This window comes from Micrasema longulum, unplaced genomic scaffold (assembly GCF_059751315.1).
Source record: "Micrasema longulum isolate JH-2025_06_02 unplaced genomic scaffold, ASM5975131v1 h1tg000054l, whole genome shotgun sequence".
Lineage (NCBI taxonomy): Eukaryota > Metazoa > Arthropoda > Insecta > Trichoptera > Brachycentridae > Micrasema > Micrasema longulum.
In genome coordinates this window covers 252,445-275,900 of record NW_028277261.1, presented here as the reverse complement: position 1 = coordinate 275,900, position 23,456 = coordinate 252,445, and the positions used below count along the sequence as shown (strand labels likewise).

Below are 23,456 nucleotides of genomic sequence, written 5' to 3'. Positions count from 1 at the left end.
ATTGAGTGAAAAATATGTGTTATGCCCTCAGAGTGATAATTCTCTAGAGAAGCCCTTAATCTATTACACAGAACACAACCAACATTTTTGATTTGGTTTGCACTCGCAATTCTCAACCCAGGTACCTCAGGCCGTTCGTGTTCAATAATCATAGAATATTTTTTCTCCATGGGCGACTCTATTAGGTTTTTACTCTAAGGTTATGCCCATGTAGATTCTTAATGAACGAATTCTTGAGTCAGAAATTAAATTTTTTTGTTTTAAATAGTGTCATGGGTGTCATTTTCAGAAATCAATTTTACATTGTATTTGTACGTGTGCAGAATCGGAGCTAAAAATGGTTTCATTTTGTAAAAATTGATTGCAGTCGGCATCTAATAAGTTTTCCGATCCGTGTTATACAGCCATAAACGCAATATTTCTATGGCAGCTATGTAAATAATATTATGTTGAAACATCAGGGTTTAATGACAACCAATTAAAGATACTTATAAGTCGACATTCGTGAAGAGCTGAAAACTTTATTGACTTAAATACTTTTCAATTTTTATACTTCTTATAAGACTTTACTTAAATCCCTAGGTAGAAGAGTATATGGTGTCCACGAAATCTCTCCAAGCAAATCCGTCTGCAAACTCAAGTGTCCTCCCGGGTCAGGTTCGCGTCCCGTAGTTCAAACTATCAGCCGTGGACTTGTAAAGAAGGCAAGCATGGTTAAGGCTTCCCGGAGGCATCCGTAGTTTATGACTCAGTAAGCCATATCGCCTCCGTTCGATGACAGTCGTCACGTATTATTCTTCCGAGGCACCTATTCTCGCAATAGCTCGCTGTTTTGGGCCCTAGCGAGGTGCCACGGTTCACATCCGTAGAGGAGAATAGGCGCCAGCGGGCATTGCAAAGGCCAGTTGGTCTGAATAACAATATTTACAGATGGAAGATTTTAAGAAATATTAATGTTTAAACTTGGGGAGAGTGGTGACTGTAAAGTGGCTACTTTAATCTGCCAATGGGCAAACTCTGTATATGCCTAAACTTCCATGTTTTCTTCTTCTTTCAAGTCGGTTCCTCAATACTGAGGATCGTGACCACCGTGAATACTTCTGATTAGTCTGTTCAACTCCAGTCTGTCCTCACTCCCTCAGCCCGACGAACGGACACATCAAATTTTAGCCCCGTAGCCTCCTTTATTTGGTCAGTCCATCCATATGGGATTCTACCCCAGCTTCTTCTACCTTCAACTCAACCAGAAATTATTACTTTTTCTAGATTGTCTGGCTCATATCTAGCAATATGTCCGAAAAAAGACAGTATCCTCCTCAGACACACCACTGACAGACGAGTTGTAATATGGAGCTCTTCCAGTATCGATGCATTCGTCATTCTGGCTGTCCAAGGCACACGCAGCAGCCTTCTCCGACACCGCATCTCGAATGCATCGATACTCTTCCTCTCGTAGGCACGCATTGTCCACGTTTCAGCCCCATATCAGAAAATACCAAACTTACATGTATTGTTGATCAAATAAAAAAAAAATTAATCTAAAACTACAGATAATCAGCGCTACTGAAAAATTAATGTTGTCTTGTCAACATACAATATTTTACATAGTTGCTATGCCTTTGTATTTTTGTTTGTATATAAGTACTATAATTGTATTATAGCTTCATATATTTGATGGTATTAATTTCCTTGGATGTTAGTGGCGTAAAGATGTTTATGTAGGAGGCGATTGAAAGAGGAAATCTGTGCTTTATCCATTACAAAAAGAGTTTATTGATAATTATATTTGGAAGAAAAATTACTAAAATTTGTAAAAACACTCTGAAAAGATTTAGCTATATGAAAATATATTTGTTAAGATGAAAATTAATGCGAATTATGAAAGTAAGGGAAAAACTACAAATCTATTATAATATATTTGAATGTAATGCAATCTGTGTTTTATTCTCCCAATTGTTATTTTCCTCCGGTGGTCTCCATGGCATCGAGTGGAGTGGAAACGTGGACACTTACTAAGTTCCGAGTTTTACAGCGGCAGAACGGTGTTCATGACGACGAAGGCAGAGGTAGGAGGTCTTCGATCGAACAAGTCCGTTCTCTTCCGTCGTTCTTCCAATGATGTAAGATCCTAGTGCTATTAATCTACCGTGGTAGGGGGCATTCTTCTGAGTTTTTGGGGATTTTTGTAGAGTATCGTTAGACTTTTTCCAGTAGTTCGATGTCTCTAGTGAAGAAGGGACTCTATACTTGGTATTTAAATGATTTTTTTACATCTCGCGCATTTTAGACAAATTTCTCACTGTTTATTATGTCTAAGAAAATAAAAGCAATTCGTGGAGTATTAAACTATTGAATTAAAAATGAAACGATAGTTTGATTATCACTTTTATTTTGATAAATATTAAACAGAATTGGTTTTAAGTAAAAAAATATAATGAAACAACAGAATATAAAGGAAAAACGGCTAACTTAAAGTTGGTTTCCCGTAAAATTCAACACTTATCCGAGAAAACGTACAAATTAATTGTAGAAACATAATTTAACAAATAAATTATAATATTAATGCCCAATTACATAAATTATGTAATACACAACTTAACGCTAATTTAATTGAATTAGCGAGACAGCACAATACTGTACAACATCACATTTTAAAAATTAAAATTGACAAAATTTTACATATCCGCGAGTTTAAAAAAATACACTTTAAAACACAATTTTACTATTCCTTTCAGACCCAAATTGATTACCGCATATGTATTTTTTTTGGTATTATACGTGTATTAAAAGCAGAGCATAATGTTTTGGAAAAAAGCACCTGGTCAACACCGTGTGAAGGAACTACAGGTTTGTTTTCAACCGAATGAAACTAAGCCGAGACCGAGCTTACTGCCTTAGCAGCGATATTGCAGATTTGAATAAACACCTTGCTAGAATTAATGTCTCTCAAACTTCTAGATGTAGGTTCTGTTCTCCGGGTGGTGAAACACCTATACCTATTCTATGTGAATGTGATGCTTTATATCACAAAAGAGGCCACATCCGAGTACTACCAAAAGATGTTAAAAGCGTTCGCCCTCTACCTGATAGCCCGATGCTTTAAGGACCTGGGCTTGGAGGGGAAGATTTCATAATGAGAACCTCCACTCAGTAGCCGGACTCTATAAAGACCTGGTCTTGGAGGCTGGGAACTAATTTACCGGGACCAGTCACAATAGACCTCGCAGGCGTCAGGAGCTTATATAGCACAGACTGAAAATAAGAATAGATTAAAAGAAAACATCAGAAAATTTGTAGTATTTTCATTCATTTTCATGTAAACTGGGTAAATAACCAGTTCCATCGGTCTCGCCAGACTGGTATGGTTTTCAAGAAGTTTGCACCAAATAAGTGAGTACTGTCTCCGAAAAACACTCCAGATGGATTGGACTCGGTGCGTCACGAGGGTCCTTACATGAGGTAACAGAGGGGATGTCCGAGGGGACAAGCTACAGGGGGCACCCTCGCCGAGAACACCTCGAGGATATGCGCTGCAGTTCAAATGAAGAGCTAAAGAGGGCCGCACAGGACAGACCGAGTGGCAGAGGAGATGCAGAGCTTGGCTGCAAACCAATCCATCTTAGAGGATTGAAACCAAAGAGAGAGAGAGAGAGAAGGATGGCGGGAGCTTGTCCGAAACAAACATGCCAGCTGTCAAACTAAAGATATTGACAATTACCAATTGAAGCAGATAAAATAGAGACATGTTTAGGGATAGCAGTACTGCCCGGCTAAGAGTCACAACTGACAAAAATTTGTTTTGCATTTTTTTTTTATCGCAATAGATGTTCGATAGCCTCACATATTTACTAAGCTAACAAATCATTTCTGCATCTCAAAAAAAATTCAGTTTGGCAAAGCATAAAACAGAAATGTCCCGTAAATAGCGTACGAGTTCTAGCCTAAGCAGGGCAGAGTAAATAGGGTTTATTGATAAACTACACACGAGACCTATTTTAAAGTGGATGAGAAAAGGTTGTGTACCCTATTTTTCGTCATAGTCCACCTGGATTTGTATGCACTTCTTTGAGCGATGTCCCCAACATTTCCCTCCCTGGTAGAACATTTGTCCGACCCCTGCCAAGCGCTCGTCTACAGCACATGACCTCATTGTCGGCCAAAAATTTATTTACACGCAAATGTTCCTCGAGTTTCGAGAGTTGCCGGTAGTCACCGGGGGCTAGATAAAAATATGGAAGGTGTTCAACAAATTCAAACTCAAACAGCAGCCATTAACACTACCGCCTCGTGTGCTGGAACATGAGTGCTGGTGTGTAGACGAGTATTCCTCTGTTATCTAGTCTCCATATTATGATGTTCGCATAAAAAATATTAAATCAGTTCAACATCGATATTAAGAAAGATAGGCTGGAGGTTGGGCTTATCCGGAGACCAATACACGTATAACGAGTTAGAAACTAGCTTAAATATATCTTCTTTTCAAAACTGTCGAAATGAATCCGACTTTCTAGTCCTATTTAAAATTCTCAACACACTCTTTGATGCGCCTGAACTACTGAGCTCGATAAAATTAAATATCCCAACTAGAAACCTCAGACAAAACTTACTCTTTCATACCGATAACCATAGAACTAACTATGGTTTTCATTCCCCTGTGCCCAGAAATCTTAGGTCTGCCAACAAACATACCAGTCTTGATTTCTTTGATAACAAGTTGTCTTCTTTCAAACGATAACTGAATCAAATTCAATTATAAACACCGCTCTCCCGCCTCCACTCCCACCGAGTCTACTATATACCATTGTCTTTCTACTTTCTTTTATAATAATTTTCTATGCATACATACGTCCTTAAAAATGCCCGTTGGGCGATATATAAATAAATAAATAAATGTTCTACCAGGAGGCTATAGATGTTGGGAGCATCGCTAGAAGACTTCCATACATGTCCAGAGTGACTACGTTGAAAAATAAGGAGCAGAAACATTTTATTTTCCACTGTTTTAAAACAGTTCAGGGGTGGAACATATCAATGAACTGTATTTGAATGAATGCCCGGTCTGAAAGGATCAAAGAATTTGATTCAAAAATATTTAGATTCTATAAAATATGAAAACTTGGGTGTTTCAAAAGTCACCCTTCCATTGGCGGATCACACATTCACAAATGCAAGAAAATACATCACAGTACATAATTATACATTATATTTAATACTAATTACATTATTTTAAACAAAATAGATATTTGGGATCGTTCATTGCTGCTCGTGGTTACATGCGAGCACTCGATGGGGGATTTACGCTCGTAATTAAAGCATATTTAACTATGTACACTATTGGTTAACTCGTTTGTTTCTGAAATCGTTTCCTAGTAGCTGGTACTTTTGTTGAACCGTGCATTACGTGGCCTATGTAGTTTTAATTAGCAAATTGAGTCTTAGAAATCCAGCTCTAGAGGCTCGTTCTACTAACGAGCAAATAAATAAAAACCATTGTTTTGAAATATATTTATACATCATAATAAATTGAGTTGGCAATAATTTGAGTATGTCCAAATTTTTGTAGACAAGGGCTGGATTCAACTCTCTGCGGAGCTGTTAATATTAACATAATACAACAGAGATGAAGAAAATTTTAGAGAAGGTAATATAGAAGTCTTGGCATCTACAGAGCTCATGACCTGTCATTGGCTGGTTTAAGTGGCCACTTTATACACTGTGTAACATTCACCATTCTGCCTATATTTGAACTAGACTTCTAGATTGGCTTCTCTTAAATGTTCTTCATCTCTGTTGTAATATGTTAAAGTTGAGTTGGATCAGGTTTCGCAACTCGTTTGAACATTTAGTGTGATATTTGTACATAATAGAGTGGGATTAGTGAATTGAAGTCTTTAAATTAATGATATATAATATATAACTGATTGGCAAAAGGGCTTTAGTCGATTGACGTTTGCATTTCAAATCCTTTTGTTAGAGACTATCAATACAAATGTAACAGTGTACTTTTCTACTGAAAGGTTTGAACGCATCGACGAATTCTAGCGTACTCTGACGGTGAACGGGTGACCAAACTACGCAAGATTTGGTTTACCAATGCAGTGCCCCGTGCACCACGGGTGCGGAAAGCGGGATGCTGATGACGAAGACGACAGTTTTACGAGTAAGCGCGATAAATAAGTATTTTTAAAAGATTACAATATGAAAACTTACAATAGGATATTTTACAATATTAATACCAAAATATTCAACATTTTTACACACCAGTCAATTCAGATAGTGAGTAACAATTTTATGTACAAAAAATGTGGATTCACACAACAATGGCGGCATTTTCACAATAATTATTATAGTCCTTAAAATATAACTTGATTAGAATGACAGCTGTCATATTAATTTCATTAGTGATGGGAAATTACTGATCACTGATCAAATCGATTTTATCAGTTATTTCATGCAATCATGAAACTCTGTTACCGAAAATTTATTTAAAAAACGCAAAAACAAGCCTATTATAGTGTGTTTAACACAATTATTCACCAAAAAATGAGACATTTATACTTTTTTCATGAACAACATCCAATGAATTATTTTTTTATTCGATCAATTTACATTGATTAATTTGTCCCATCTCTAACGCTTTTGCACAATGATGTAACCTTGTAAGAACGTCGTTAATAATTAGGTTTGTTTAAGTTTTGAAGCTGATTTTATATTGTAATGTTGATTTATGTTTCACGCATTGTATTAAAAAAATAAAGTAATACGCCAGATACAAATGATTTTTCGTGTTTCGTTATTTATAAATAACTCCTTTGACGTTACTACAAAGTTATGTCGTCTCTTTTTCTGACAACTATCATTTTAATCATGTTACATTTTAAGTACTATAATATACATAATACACAAAAAATTATCATATTGAAAAATTGAATAATTATATTTTTTAGCCGGTTGCGATAGAATAAAGGGTCTAACTCAATGGTAACCCGATCCAAATGTATAAACTTTATTAAATTTTAGAAAATTAAATTGACAATAAATTTATCCAAAGTGTAAAACTCCAATAGAGAAATATCACTTTTTTTTTACAATTATAAATTGATAAAGATCTATGAAATAGTCGAGTAAAAAAATTTTTTTTTAGTACTTAGTAGGATAAATTTTTTTGATTCTGGGTGGCATTGACATTGGCTAATACGTCACGAATCCCGACATCAAAATAGGGTATTTTCATGTTTTTGTTTTAAAATATGCAAAAAAAAAGTACTAGATACGAAGTCCGATAAATTTTCTATAGCCCTTAAAATATAGCCTGATTAAAATAACAGCTGTCAAACTAATGTCAATATTGATGGGAATTTATTGATCATTGATCATTGATCAAATCGATTTTATCAGTTTTTTCATGCAAACATGAAACTCAGTTTCCGAAAATTGATATAAAAACGCAAAAACAAGCCTATTATAGTGTGTTTTAGACAATTATTCACCAAAAAATAAGACATTATGCTTCTTTCGTGAACAACATCAAATAAATAATTTTTTTATTCAATCAATTTACATTGATCAATTTGTCCCATCTCTAATGTTTTTGCAAAATGATGTAACCTTGTAAGAACGTCGTTAATAATTAGGTTTATTTTATTTTTTTTAAAATTTTAAATCTGATTTTATATATTTATGATGATTTAAGCAAGCATTGTATTAAAAAAATTAACTAACATGCCAGATATGAATGATTTTTTGTGTGCAAATATAAATCACTCCTTAGACGTTACTACAAAGTTACGTCGTCCCTTTTGCTGACAACTGTCATTTAAGGACTAGAGAAAGGTTTGAAATATTGTTTCGAGCCCTGTAGGAAAAACGGCACGTATGACATTTGGCGGCAAACTTGTACGCAATGTTTATTAGAAGCGCAATCGGTGGTCATAACGCGTGACGTCAAAATGACGTGATGCGTTTTGTATGTGCTCATTTTTCAAACCCGAAAATTTTAATTGAAAACTCATTTTCAATATATTGATAGTTATATCATTAGAATTGTAAAAATCTGCTCTAAATATATATTATATTTTTAACGTTATTCCATACTTGTGAAAATACCCTATTGTCAAGGCCAGACATTTGGCGTATTAACAATTTTATTTTCAAGATTACTGATGAAAACATCATTAATTTTTCTCAATCCATTTCACATATTTTTATATCGGTATTCGATGTGATATTTCCCCATTATCCGGATTGATAAGTGCCAGATGTTATCACGTCCAGCAAAGCTCGATGAAGAAATGCACCGGCCACCAGCGCCCTGTTCATTCCTATTTCCTGACTGGAGTTTGAATAAACGTTCTCGAGTTTTTCGAGTTCTGCTGTACTGATTTTATCGTAAAGTTAAACAATTGACACAGAAAATAATATTTGAGAGCGAAGTGCGGAATTGTAAAAAACAAGGATTAAATCAGACTGAAAGGCTGAGGGCTGTCGAAATGCGATTTCAACAAGCCAAGGTCCATGGATTATGGGAGGCTGACGCTGGGCTCCGGAGCTGGCAGCGAGGGCAGAACGCCACATTAGTCTGTTTTGCATACAGACCTAGCTTCCTCTACAAACAGACATCATTTCGATTTGTGACACGTTCATCTTTAAATATTTGTCTTCCTCGTTTTCTGCAACCATCGACATTCTCATCGTAAATCATTCATCGCATTCAGCCAAACCAAACCTGCGGTGGGTCGTGAATATGGCTTCGTAAACGCCCTCCCCATTATGACAGAACCGAGAATTTAAACTAATTTATCAAATGTGCTATTTTTACAAAAATCACTTCACAGATAGTTTTTAAATTTATATTATTAAGTCTAATATCGTTTTTGCATTTAAAACAGACATGCAGCCTTCAATTCATAAATATATTTACAAACTTTACACAATTTATACTAACAATATTCAACATCAAAGATGGCTGCGGATCGAAAAGGGTCAGGGTGCCGAAAGCAGATTACCCTTTTTTTGGAGGGCTGTATTTTTGTAATAGTTTGAACACGAAAGCTAAAATTGGTACCACTGCCAGCTCAATTATCATATTTTCAAACTGCATGTTATTTTTATTGATTTACTAACAACATAAAGAGCTACAACCTCAGAGTAATAATGCGTAACCTAGAGAGAAGCCCTATCACTACGTTTCATGGAACGCAAGCGATGTTGGTTTGATGGTTAGCAACCAATTGGTGGCCATATTGTTTTATTTGACAACATAAACATAACGGTTTGATCGGATGCTTTTGTAGCTGTGCTTGGCTTTGTTTGTAAATAACTTGAATATTTAAATTATAATAAATTAAAAATCGACTATGGTGAATTGCAGTATGTTTGGTTGCAGCAGTAGGAGCGTCAAAGCTGTTAAAGGAGTCAGTTTTCACAGGAAATTGATTTCGAATATTTTCCATGATTTAAATTGATTTTTGGCATTTATTGTCCCGACACGTGTATTATGTTGCTTAAAAACTTTCCTTACATCAACATATTTACTTCAGATACTATTTTTTCTCAATTTAGGAGATAAATTTGTGAATTAAAGTATGTTTACTGTTGATAATGACAGTTGATTACGGGCAATATGTCGGGGCCGCACTAGGCATCCATATACAATTTGAGTTTATATCGAGTAGAGGTCGATTCAAATTTTACTCGAAAATAGCAACGTTAACCTTGAAATCGCATCTTAATTGACGTGTCCAAATTTCAGGCCGCTACGACTCGCCATTGCGGAAATGTGACGGACAAACAAACAAACTCAACACAGGACTTTGGTTCCATGGAGTTGGGATTTATGTCTCAATAAATGTAACAAGTATATTATGAATAAATGAATAAAATAAACACACACATGTATTTTCAGTTTTATAAAATAAATACGCAGGTACATATTTAAAAGTATTTACAATGCAAATTAATATCCATTTGGCAATTCTCGACCTGAGTACGGCCAATTGTTTTGCTGCGACTTGTAGCCAACTTAATACCCAATAGTCATAGAATGGTTTTCCTACGTTTGGGCTCCTCTATAGCTTGGCGCATTATTACTCTGAGGTTACAACAGTTTTTTATTAACATATTACAACAGAGATGAAGAACATTTAAGAGAAGGTAATATAGAAGTCCAGGCATCTACAGGGCTTATGACCTGTCAATGGCTGGTTTAAGTGGCCACTTTACACACTGTGTAACATTCACCATTCTACCTATATTTGAACATCTATATTCCTTCAATTCTTTCATCTGTTGATGTTTGTGAAGTTAAAGAGCTGAAACCATTATTTATGCAGGTGAGATTCAACTAATTGAATTATTTCACCTACATACTAGGCAACGCCTGAAAATATTATTTTTTCAATTTGTATACTTCTTCATGGACCAGGTAATTTATCAACAATATTTTGAGTTTGTCCAAATTTTTGTAGACAAGGACTGGATTCAACTCCCTGGGGAGCTGTTTATATTAACATATTACAACAGAGATGACCAGTTGAACAACACTCAAACCAGCCATTGACAGGTCATAAGCCCTGTAGATGCCTGGACTTCTATATTACCTTCTCTTAAATGTTCTTCATCTCTGTTGTAATATGTTAATATAAACAGCTCCCCAGGGAGTTGAATCCAGTCCTTGTCTACAAAAATTTGGACAAACTCAAAATATTGTTAACTGTTTTATATTTTTAAAAAAAGGGAAATGATCTGCTGGGTACTTGAGGGGGGGTAAGGCGAATCACACATTTTAATATATGTTAAATAAATACGTATTTAGACTTTAGTGAATATGTGGGCAGCATAAGACATACTTCTAATAACTTAGGCACACGGTGGGTCATGATTCACTGTTTACTATGGTATTTTGTCTACTGTACCCTATGCGGCCATTTTGATTTTCTAGTCAAACAAACACAAATTACTAAGATGAAATAAATAAGAACATTTAAACTTATTTCAACAGAGGGGAAAAACATTTTTGAGAAGGGAATATGGAAGCCTAGGCATTTACAGGGCTTCTGAATTGGTTTCAGGCGTTGCCTGGTAGGCGATTCGGTTCAGCCGGATGAATCTCACCCACGTGATAAAGGTTTCAGCTCTTTTACTTCACAAAAGTCGACAGATGGAAGAGTTGAGGAAATGTGGATGTTCAAACATGGTGAATGTTACACGGTGTGTAAAGTGGCCACTTAAATGCCTAGACTTCCATATTCCCTTCTCAAAAATGTTTTCCCTCTCTGTTGAAATAAATTTAAATCTGTTCATTGTGATCGCTCAAATGCTTAGCATGTTTTTAAGCACGTCGATAGTTATTTGTGATTGAGCTACTGAAGACATCATCATCAGTGGCGCTACAGCCCGTCGTGGGCCCTGGCCTCCTCCAGAATTTGTCCCCATTCGTCCCCGCACCCCGCGGCTCTTCTCCAGTTCGTCAGGCCAATCGCTCTTATGTCACTTTCCACATTATCCAGCCATCTTAATTTCGGCCTGCCTCTGCTTCGTCTGCCTTCCGGAGTGGTATAAATAATCTTTTTTGGGGTGCGGTTATCATTCATTCTGTGCACATGGCCCGACCATTGCAATCTTCTTATTTTGATGGATTGCGCAATGTTGGGTTTGCCATACAGTGCCTCTAATTCATGATTAAACCGTCTCCTCCACACTCCGTTTTGGTTGACAGCACCAAATAACTTCCTGAGTATTTTTCTTTCGAATACTAATACCATATTTTCATCTCTTTTGGTCATAACCCAGCATTCGGCACCATATGTAATGACCGGTCTGAGGAGAGTTTTGTAAATAATGGTCTTAGTTTTTCTAGTGAGCAATTTGGATCCCAGACGTTTAAACAAGCCATAATAACATCTGTTTGCTGCCGATAGCCGTGCTCTAATCTCGGTACTATAATTGTTATCATTAGTCATTTCAGTACCTAAATATTTAAAGGAATTGACATTGTCTATGTGGTGTGATCAATATGTGTGTCAATTGCCTGTTGTACAAAGTTTATTTGTGACTTTCTTGCAAACATATATTTAGTCTTAGATGTATTAATTTTAAGACCCATGTCATTTGCAGCCATTTCAAGCTTTAAGAAATCATCTTTTAATCCCCGAGCTGCTGAAGACCCCTATCTTAATTATAACCGCATCACCGGCATACTCTGCAACAGCAGAACAAGTCAGAGAGAACAAAAACTGTCAAGTCCGCATTTTTCTCCCTTCACACAACTCGGATTTTCCTCGGATGTGTTTATGACCGTGCAATAATTAAATCATGTTTTCGCGTACACATACTTTACTCATTCGTGTATTTTATTAATTTTTGTTAGTTTGCCGAATGCCCAAGTACATAAAGCGAAATCGACCCTTGTATTATTTATGTATTTTTTTTATTTAATATTAAAACGATTTGAAAATTTAAAAAGAAAAACAGGAAAATGCTTCTTTCTGTTATTTTAACGATCACAAAAAACATAGGGCAAATAGCTTTAATAATACTCGAGCTGTCGAATTGAAATCGGTCTATGGGGGATTCGAATCCCCCGCTGCGGTCCGGCTAGGTTAATCATAAATACGATTCACAAATTTACATAATACATAACACTTTATAACTAGCAAATATTTACAAATAATTTTTACATGAATTACGCGAACAGAACACATATAATTTTTAAAAATTAACAACTGTAAAAACAAACTATTTTTCCTAGTGATTCATTTGTTCGGTGATTGTTTTCGCCCAAAAACGTTATCTTTGGCTTGGCGTTAACAGATCAGAAGGCGTATTGCGTCGAGTAAGCGTCTCATACAGATTAATGATTTAAAATTTAATTCAATATACAGAGGAACCTCTTTTTAAACTGTTTTGAAAAAACACGGTACAAAAATGTAATAAAAAAAAATGAATATATAACAGAGATAAAAAAAACATTTTACAGAAGGTAATAGTAATAAGAAGTCTAGGCATTTACAAGGCTTTTGACCCGTTATCAGCTGGTTTATGTGGCCACTTTACACACTGCAACATTCACCATTCTGCCTTTGTTTGAAAATCTATATCTATATTCCTTCAATTCTTCACCTAGTATATTAGTAAGAGATTGCAGAAATCCATTGGAATCAGTATAATTTTTTCTTTAATAACTTTCCACTATACATTAAGATTTTGCAACAAACAAATATCTCAGATATCAGTCATCCTTGATTACACTTGCTAATGACTAACATATAAATATAAAAATGATTCATTATTGTGCGAAAAAGTCATTACTTTCAGCAAGTTAAAGGGAGATAGAAAAATATGTTAGTTATTAGCATGTGTAATCAAGGGTGACTGGAGTCTGAGATATTTGTTTGTTGCGAAATCTTAATGTATAACAGAAAGTTATTAAAGACAACAATTGTACTTGTTTCAACAGATTTCAGCCATACTAAGGTGGTTCAGATAGTATGTTAGTTTATAAAAATAATTTTGTACTGCGTGAAACATATCCCCAGTGTAAAAAGAGGTTCAATATTGTACGCACATTGGACTAACTAAATCACAAAAATTCTTACCAATATTCTGTCAGTGAGCGCGTTCTAAGTGACGTTACAAGCTACATATTTACACAGGCGCCAACACTGGGCGGATCATTTTAATTATCTTCTCCCTCTAACGCTTTGAAGCACAGTCTATTTCGCGCAAGCCACGGTATCACCAGATCTGGTATTTTTCGTACAAATTTGGGGTAGAAGCTCGTGCATAACAAAATAGTGACGATTAGCGCATCCGATAAAAAGTCGATCTCGCTAGATCTTTCAGCGCCAGTATTGAATAAAATATATTACATCACTTAACAAGTTCGTAGGATTACATATGGTTGGCGCCACTATAGACAAATCCATATTATTTTTAGGAAATACCAACCTTCAAATAATACGTGTTAAAATTTCATGACAATTTGACGTTTAGTTCACAAGTTACAGTGGTTTTAGTGACACAACTTTTGTTATTTATAAAACAATGGAAAATTCTGAATTTTGATAGATTTCTACTGAATTGAAAGGCTGTGCTGTTAAATAAAGTCGAATTTTGCATGAAAGTTGTTTTATTAGTCATCCTACAAACTTGTTGCAATGAATTCTTGTTTCTTTGTAATTATTAAGAAACCGCCTTTGGTTCAAACATAGGCAGAATGGCCAATGACAGGTCATCAATTAAGCCATGCAAAAATAAGTTATTTTCGACACAATGTACAAGATTTATAAATAGTATAATGATTGCGGTAACGTTTTAATTTTCTACACGCGGTCGGAGCGCCTTCCCGAGTATCGCAGCTTGACGATGGCCAGGATCTTGCTAACGACCCTCCTGGCGAACGGCCTCCCCGTGCCTCACTCCCGGTCCAGCGGCTCTGAGAACGCCCCCTCGGACTCGCGCATCTCCACCGCCTGCATGGAGCTGCAGACGCTGTGCATGTCCGTGGAAGAGTTCCTCGACTTCCCCGCCGGCTTCTCGGACTCGTACGTCATGTCGCTGACGTGATTGTATCCTTTGTCCTTGTTGTAGACGTAGACGTACATCGGGTCGCCTTTGACGTCGCCGATCGAGAGGGACACTTCTTCGCAGCTGGAATTATTCTTGTCCGACGTGCGATTCGATCGTTTTCTGTTCCCCTTGGCGCCTTTCGCTTTCCAGTTTTGTCGCTTGTCGGATTTAACTGCGTTTTTCTTTTGCTTTTCGGGCGGCTGGTTCTTGCCCACCGTCGTGTTGGCGTGCTTCGTCACACGCTTGTTTTCCAGACTGATTTGGCTGTCGGATTCGACGCTGAGCTGATGCGAGTTTTGCCTCGGAGTCGGGATGCCGTTGCTGTAGTGTTGCGAAGATACGTCTTGCAACGACTGAGTGGTCTTGACGGTTTCGTCGAAGGAGTTGTTCACGAATAGCAGGTCGGTGTTGGAGAGAGACTTGATCGTCGCGTGCTCGATGCTGCTGTTGTCCTCGCTGTCGCTGAGTTTGTTCGCCAGCTGTTCGTAGTTGGCGGAGTGAGAGTTTCTGGACTTGCCGAAGGTGCGGCGGGACTCGGAGCCGGAGCCGTAGCCCTGGCTCGGCGTGGACTCGAGCTGGACCTCGGGGCCGCCCCCGTACAGCCCGTGGAAGAACATCCAGCAGTCCTCGCCGATCTGGAAGTAGTCCGAGCCGGGCTTGAGGGCCGCACGTCCGGGGGAGGGAGACCGCGCTGAGCCGCTTTCCTGGAGAGAATAAATACTTCAAAGGAGAGGAAATGCGGGCAGCAAAATACTATGCGCAATAATTGCTAATAAAAATATGTCAATCGAAGATAAACTGGCAACACTTATGTATGGAAGTGAAACGTAGAGCTGGCAGAGGAAGGATGAAAGCCGAGTGAACGCGGTTGAAATGCGATCTCTTAGACGAATGTGTGGGAAATCAATGTATGACAGGGTTACGAATGATGAAATCAGGCGAGAGCGTAAATCTGAGTCAGGTATAATGGATAAGATTAAGAAAGGGTCTCTGAGACGGTCTGGTCATGTAGAACGAATGGATGATGAAAAAATAGTAAAACAAGTATATTTGGCGAAAACTAACGGCAACATGAGACGAAGACGACCGAGGAAGACGTGGCATGATTAGATAAATCAAAATCCTAAGTCTGGTCATGTCGAAAGCAGACAGAACCGAAGGACAAGATGTATGAATGTGGAAGAAGCTAGGAATATATGCCAGGATAGACGTGTGTGGCGGTCCATTCAATTTTAAATTCCCGCAAAAACGGTTCACTGCGATTCGCATAAATTAGTTTGTCTACAAACATTTTGACAAATTCAAAATATTGTAGTAAAAATAAATACTCTACACATAAAAAAAGGTAAACATACCTGCGGGAGTCCCTTAACAACGATAGAAGAGTTGTCTATCGGCGGTGGAGGCTGCTGGGTCTTACTGTGGGCGAAGGATTGCCAACTCCTGAACCAGTTCATACTGATGGCGTATATCGCCTTCTGATCCTGAAATAATCAATATTTTCAATTGGTCCAAATGTTTGCAGACAAGATCTGGATTTCACAGCCTGGAGAGTTATCGATATTAACATAAAACAGGGGTAGGAACATGAATTAAGGAAATATGGATGGTAAATTAAAGCTAGGCAAAATTAGCAGTTCACAATAGAGTCCTGGTGCCTATACCTTCATTGTATATTTTGATAAATAAACATTTTTAAATACAATTCTTGGTGATTTTTTTATATCCCTCGACTTTTGAGCATTCAACATTCGCACACATTTTCAGGAGCCAATAGGGAATATGGAAGTCCAGGCATTTACGGGGCTTGTGACCTGTCATTGGCTGGTTTAAGTGGCCACTTTACACACTGGGTAACATTCACCATTTTGCCTATGTTTGAACGTCCATATTTCTTCAATTCTTCCATTTGTTGATTTAAGAGAAGCTAAAGAGCTGAAACCTTTATTGTTGCGAAGAGATTCATCCGACTGAATTATTTCACATCACGTTGTTTATATACTCATCTTCTTTTTTTTTTATTGCAGCGCGGTCCGCGCGCCACCGCGTGTGCCACGCGAATGAAAAATAAAAACAGGTCAACAACTAATAAAGGATAATTTATTGTCTTAAGACAAGAGAGGTTAACCTAAATTCAAAGCAGGTGCAGTGTAATTGACCTTTTTGTTTGAGTGTCTTCCTTTAGGGTTAGTTTTAGTTTTCGTTTGAACAAAATCGTCATATTGACTCTTACAAATCATGATATGCAGTTGACAAACACTTAAGAACAATAATTTGCGATGTTTAAAAAATAACAAAAGAAATATTTAAAGTTATAAAAAAGATGTGAAAGTGTGAAACAATTTTGCAGCGATTTATATGACAGTTGTTTTTTAGTGATGCCATAGAAAAAAAAGTGATACATTAAGGGGAAAAAATATTTTACGTTATTTTATGCGAATTCAAAATTTTATTTTTGTTATTTTTTATTTACACAAAGTAATTTTAACGTCCGTTTTTAAATCAAATAAAAAACCGGATTACATAATATTGTTTGAAAAAATACAAAATATTTTTTTTTTAGTGTAATCATTGAAAATAGTCAAAGAAATATTAACAATCCCCAATCTTCAGATAGACCAGTCTGAAGATGCCCATTAGAGGGTGAAAGGGCTAATTGGCCAAATAAATAAGTGGAAGTGTACCGAGTATTTTTAAATTAATAACTTATATGTAAATATAAGTTATTACATCATTACAATGGAATTCCATCAAGAATTGTCAATAAATATATAAATAATAGTTTTGAATTCCCGCAAAATGGTACATTGCATTGGCCACGCCCCTAATACGTCACGATTCGGGTAAATTTTGAGCTTTGTTTGTGACTGTTTTAATTTTAATAGAACATCGTCATGAATCTTGACGTCACAGTTATCAACATGTCACATTTTTGTAGGTACATATTTTTTAATCAATTTTCTTCGCAATATCCATATTGATTTCGAAAATGCAATGAATTATTCTGAATCCTTTTCATATATTTTTATTGTTATTAGTGGTGTGCGATATTTCCCCATTACGTGCGAAAGTCGAGGGTGTGAATATTTGTACGCGACTCACCGAGTAGTGGTAATTGTAGAATCTCTTGAGCTCGCTGGCCTGTCTCCTCTTCAGCTTCTCCGCCGTCGCCCGGCACGCGGCGCACGAGTGCAGCTGGTTACACGCCGGGCCGCCCCCGAAGCTGGATCGAGCGAGACCGTGAATTAATATCGCATCAAGCTCAATTATTAGTGAGGCATCCAAAAATTCAATATTAAAATCCGACTGTCATTTCAAATAAACCTTCGTAAACCAAATAATTTTGAAATAATGTAAGGCTTTTCTTAAATACTCATAAGTATCGAAATGGTAAGGAAAAAAAAAATTGCCAAACAAACAATATTTTCTTTAATCCACTCCTGTCTAGTTTTAAAGATCGTATCCATCTCGATGCAGCAGCGAGGCTTATTACGGTAGTAAAAAAATATTCTCACATCTCGCAACATCTTCGAGATTTGCACTGGTTAAAAAGCCCAGAGAGAATAAAATACAAGCTTTGCTGGACAGTATTCAAATCCCTTCATAAAATGGCTCCAAAATACCTATCGGACCTTTGTATTAGGGAAAATACATGTCAAAGAAAATCTACTCTTAGGTCAGCATTTGATTCGGGAAGAGGAAAACTTGTCGAAATCCGGCGCTCCCCAAACACTAGATTTGGAGATCGCGCTTTTGCCGCCGCCGGCCCCTCTGCCTGGAACCGATTGCCTTCAAACTTACGAATCATGGACAGTCCCAGTCAGTTCAGATCCCAACTAAAATCCCACTTCTTTAGACTATCACACCCTCAATTTTAAATCTGGAAATATAATGTATCGCTTAAGTTTAGTTAGAATGTAAGTTTAGATATACAATTGTAAAGCGCCCTTGAGGTGATTTTTTACAAAAATGGCGCTATCTAAATCGGCCAAATATTATTATTAACTCACATTTTGCTTCCCATACTTACAAGACAAAAAGACATAATTTATTAGTTCCATATGCAGTATTAAGTAAACATTGATAAAATAAAATGGGATAGAATTCATTAGTTAAGTATACCCTTACCATCCGAGGCTGTTCTGGGGAAACAGGTTTGTAGGGGAGATCTATACTTCATACTCACTTCTGGTAGAAGAACTCCCAGAGGGGCTGCGATATCTCGGAGGCCAGCAGCTCCATGTGCCCCCGGCGGTCAGGGGCGACCCCTCCGTGCTCGCACAGGAAGTCCCCGTTGTCCACGGGGCCCGGTTCTGCGTACGTGTTGAATCTGCACAAGACACGGCGTGACTTAACCGCTGAACCATATTTCCATATTATAAATTATGTTACGCAATCCTGAACAGCCCTGCAGCCAATCATAGTCTAAAATAACACTAATAGTGCTGTACGTTTGCGGGAAAAAAATATTCATGCACAAATATTTATCAGCTAGCTATGACTCTTCAAACTGCAAAAAAATGTAGAAGGCTAACCTGGCAAGCAGTTTTAAAAAAAGCCTTATTTAGTGCAGTTTTTAAAATGATATAACATTTACTGTATTTTACTATTTAAAAAAAGATATGGCTGTTTTATTGCAAAGACCTAATTGTGAATTTATTTACTAAGTAGGATTTCGATCGCAAACATTTATTTTAGTTAGTTAAGAGGGAGTGGCGTGAAAAATGCTTAAATGAGATATTTCAATTATATATATAAAGTACTCGCGTAGCTCTAGCCAATACAGTAAAACCCCCCTTTTGCGTTTTTTAAGGGAGCAGAAAAAAAGGGTAAAAATGAGGAATTACATAAAAATAAAAATAATTTGCTACACTTAAGTGTAGATATATTTCCAGAAAAGTTAAAAAAACAGTGTTAATTGGGGATGGTTAATATTTTTTTGACTATTTTCAATGATTTCACTAAAAATACCTATATATTTTGTATTTTTTCAAACAATATTATGTAATCGATTTTTTATTTGATTTAAAAACCGCATGTTGAAATTATTTTGTGCCCAAATAAAAAATAACGAAAATAAAATTTTGAATTTGCATAAAAGAATGTACATTGTTTTTTCCCCTAAATGATGGGAAATTTTATTTATATGGTAACACTTTTTTCTATATGGCATCACTAAAAACAACTGTCATATAGATCGCGGAAAAATTGATTCACACTTTTATGATAACTTTTTTAAACCATCTTTTTTATAACTTTAAATATTTATTTTGTTGTGTTTTAAACATCGCAAATTATTGATATTAAAATTTTATTGTTCTTAAGAGTTTGTCAGCTGCTTATCATGATCTGTACAAGCCAAAATGACGTTTTTGTTCAAATGAAAACTAAAACTAAGCCTAAAAGGAAGACACTTAAACAAAAATGAAATTACACTGCACCTGCATTGAATTTAGGTTAAGACAATAATTTTTCCTTTATTAGTCGTTTCCTTTTTTTATTCTTCATTCGTGTGGCACACGCGGTGGCATCATTATTTCGACATAATTTTTTTTTTTTTTTTTGACACATCAAATGAGTTCCGAAAAATTTTAAACGTAAAACTGGGGTGATGAAAAATGTTAAAAGCCTTAATTGGAGGGAATATTTCTATTAAGAAAAATGTGCCCTGTAAATTTCGATGTAAAAAGCGGAAAAAAGTCAAATCGAGGAACATAAAAACGAGGTTTTCCTGTATATCTATTCATTCCAGCACTTTTGTTAATTGGAAATATTTTGTACAAATAAAATATGTAATGTAATGTAAAATGCTGTATTTTGTCATGAATGAATAAATCTTTAAAAAATCTAATCTATAATGCCAGTAGATAATCTCAATGCTTAGTTGATGATGTAAGGCCTACCTGTTCATCCACTGTTTGGAGATGTAGAACTTGATGTCGTTTAGGTCACTCGTGCTCTCCAGCAGCTCCACGGCTTGCTGACGAAGAGCCACCATTCGAGGGTTGGATTTCCTGGCGACATTAAGACATGGGTTAACATCAACACCCGTCTGACACAGTTAATTGCAGATTCTTCTCAAAAAGGAACATTTTGATTGTCAAATCCGTTTACACTCGTCCATGCACTTTGTAGCTGCAAGACTTTTGGTGATATCAACTTAAAATACGAGGCATATCCAGAAAGTAAGAGTACTCAATGTTTGTATTTTAAAATAAAACATATTGAAAAAAAAAAATTACAGTACATTGTTTATATATATGCATATGACTTATTTTTCCACATATTCGCCTTCCCGTTCTATGCAGGTTGTAAGTCATGGGATAAGCTTTTTGATTCCCTCATAGAACTCTCCCGGCATCTCCTTCATCCACTTCGAGACCTCTTGTTTAACCGCCTCATCGGTCGCCAAATCATTCTCAATAAATATGGCGAGAAACAACCGAGAAACGGCTGAGTCTAGAGCGACATTCGCCAGAGTGATCACCAACATCGGGGGGCCTCGACAAGGCGCACGAAGGAGAAGAAGTCGAATAGCAGGTTGTCTCACCTGTAGAAGAGCACGTAGGCCTCGCAGGCCGCCACCTGCTGGGGGCTGCAGCCCGTGACGTACTGGTCGTCGAACTCGAACCAGCGCTCCGAGGGCTGGTTGCGGGCTACGCACGTGTAGTGGCCCCCGCCCGCCGTGCCCGCGTGGCAGATAACTGCCACCAGGTCGTACGTCGACACCGAGGAGCTGCATTCTGGAACGGAGACAACATGATTCTGACAAAAGTTCAAGGTATAAAACTGCTTCCGTCGAGGAGATCCACTAGCTTGACTACTCCTTAATATTGTTTTAGAGAAGTGTGTGAGGAATGCGTCAGTAATCTTAACTATATAGACTAAATAACTACTGAACCCTACATTTTTACGCGGTGTTTTGCAAAATGATGAGCTTTGACATGGGTATATTTATAGATCTTAAAATCTTCAATCTGATGAGTAGAAAAAAAGTTTTATTGATCGATCAATCAACCAGGGCTGCATTCCATCTGCTGATTTTAATAAAGTTCAAGAGTCTTTACTGTTGTGAAGAGATTTATCTGATCGAAAAACACGATACATCGTTCCTTCACTCCTCTCCCTTATCTTGGTTAGTAGTTAGTACATACTCTTGTGCAGGTAGGGCCGCATGTCCAGGCCGGAGAGGGGGAAGGAGACCTTGGCGCCGATCTTGGAGCTGTACATGAGCTCGTGGCGGAAGCGCTTGAGGTGCACGCACAGCACCTCGGGCAGCCCCAGCACCTTGGAGAACTTCACCCCATTGCGCAGTTTGTTGCACTTCTCGCAGCTGCAAAATACGTACAAACATTTCAATCAACTTACTGTGGCTACACATCACGCCCGGTCAGTTCATAGAACGCATGGAACCATCGGTTCTCCTAAACCTAGCCAAATTTGTTTAATAAATTAATTATCAGTCATATTACCTGATAAAAAGCAACGTAAATCCCAAGCACATCCTTTCGTCAGCGCTGTCATGCGCGCACTGATCAGCGCGTAGTTACTACTGGCTGGCTGCGTATCGATCTCAAGCAAAGAACGACGGAACCAAATTCGAAATGCCGTTCCAGCAACGTACTCTCAAAGTGTAGGTGCAGGCGCAGACTCAAATTCTCAATAGGCTGCGGAAGCAATCGAAAAATGTCTCTTCATACCTCTTTTGGTCAGCAGTTAGCTCACAGAGAGGGCTGTGCGAGAGCAAATTCTGCAGCCAACCCTCTCATCACTAAATCTTAAATTAAAATCGCTGCACTGAACTCCGAGCCACTCCAGATAGCTTCGCAACTTATTCGATTGTCAATCGTCAGCAGCGTTGCCAGACCCGATCAAGCGAAAAAAGGTAGATTCAGAAAAATAAATCGGTAGATTTCGGTAGATTCGGAGGGGGGGCAAAAGTAAATTTGACAGTTGTTCGAAATTAAAGCGCTGTTGCTTTAAATAGTTGAAAACGCTTGGTAAATGAACAATTGAAAACCAAAAGGACTGCAATAAGTGAATCACCAAAATATAGTGATTTATAATGTCTTTTTTTTCTTACAAAAAAATGTAAATTACAATATTTCATTTCAATACTCAAATATTCATTTGAGAAAAGGAATATTTGAGTTGGTTCTTATAAAAAATAATAATATATAACATAGATTAAAATTCAAAATATTATTTTATTAAATGAATGACACAATTTTATCAAAATATATATTATTTTTATTGTCAAACAAAGAAATAATTAAGGTTTTAAAGTTCTCTCACTGCAATTTAAAACTTAATAAAAACTGCTAACTGCTGAAGTACCGAACAAATTATTAAAACAATGAGCAACTAAATTTAATTAGATATTTATCTGAAGATAAAACCATTTATATTATTTTCAATATGAAAAGTGATCCCTCTACATTTCACTTCATAAAATAGACATACATATATATATATTTTTCAATAATGTCATGAAATTCTATGCCATGATTTATTTTACCATATTATATTCAACAATACTAGCCAATTCCATAATTATTATATCATTCTTTGTATACTTATGTACGATAGATAAGCAGTTTTTTAAATAAGCAACTGATGGCAATCGAAGTGAGCAAACAAGCAATAAATTATTGTAATATGAATTGGTTTTATTTGCATTGAAATTTTGTTCTGTGGAAAAAACAAGAAAAATCGGTAGAATTTCAATGGAATTCGGTAGATAGGTAGATTGCTCCCAAAATCGGTAGATCTGCCAACGCTGATCGTCGGTCTTCCGGGGTAATTTGGCCAATTTTAGCGACATTTTCATCAGTTCGAGCAGTTGAACGACGCCCGGAACGGGGTTGGTCATAAATGGACATTTCACC

The 23,456-nt window shown here is 36.8% G+C and overlaps 1 protein-coding gene and 1 long non-coding RNA gene across 2 annotated transcripts in view; one reads left to right on the top strand and one right to left on the bottom strand.

The window, feature by feature from the left end:
* The first annotated feature begins 7,816 nt into the window (after nt 1-7,816).
* LOC148285155 (uncharacterized) lies at nt 7,817-12,407 on the top strand. Its single transcript, XR_015822795.1, has 2 exons — nt 7,817-9,289; nt 11,421-12,407. It is a non-coding gene; the product is annotated as an uncharacterized LOC148285155 (long non-coding RNA).
* Nucleotides 12,408-14,260: 1,853 nt separating this feature from the next.
* Nucleotides 14,261-23,456, bottom strand: part of Usp20-33 (Ubiquitin specific protease 20/33) — a 36,989-nt gene continuing 27,793 nt past the window's right edge. Inside the window, exons 14-20 of the mRNA XM_088229495.1 lie at nt 21,723-21,901; nt 21,119-21,311; nt 20,472-20,582; nt 18,755-18,898; nt 17,671-17,791; nt 15,924-16,052; nt 14,261-15,272 (exon numbers count right to left, since the gene is read on the bottom strand). Of these exons, the coding sequence (XP_088085621.1) occupies nt 14,415-15,272; nt 15,924-16,052; nt 17,671-17,791; nt 18,755-18,898; nt 20,472-20,582; nt 21,119-21,311; nt 21,723-21,901 (1,735 nt within the window). The 3' untranslated portion in view covers nt 14,261-14,414. The remainder of the gene's footprint in view (nt 15,273-15,923; nt 16,053-17,670; nt 17,792-18,754; nt 18,899-20,471; nt 20,583-21,118; nt 21,312-21,722; nt 21,902-23,456) is intronic.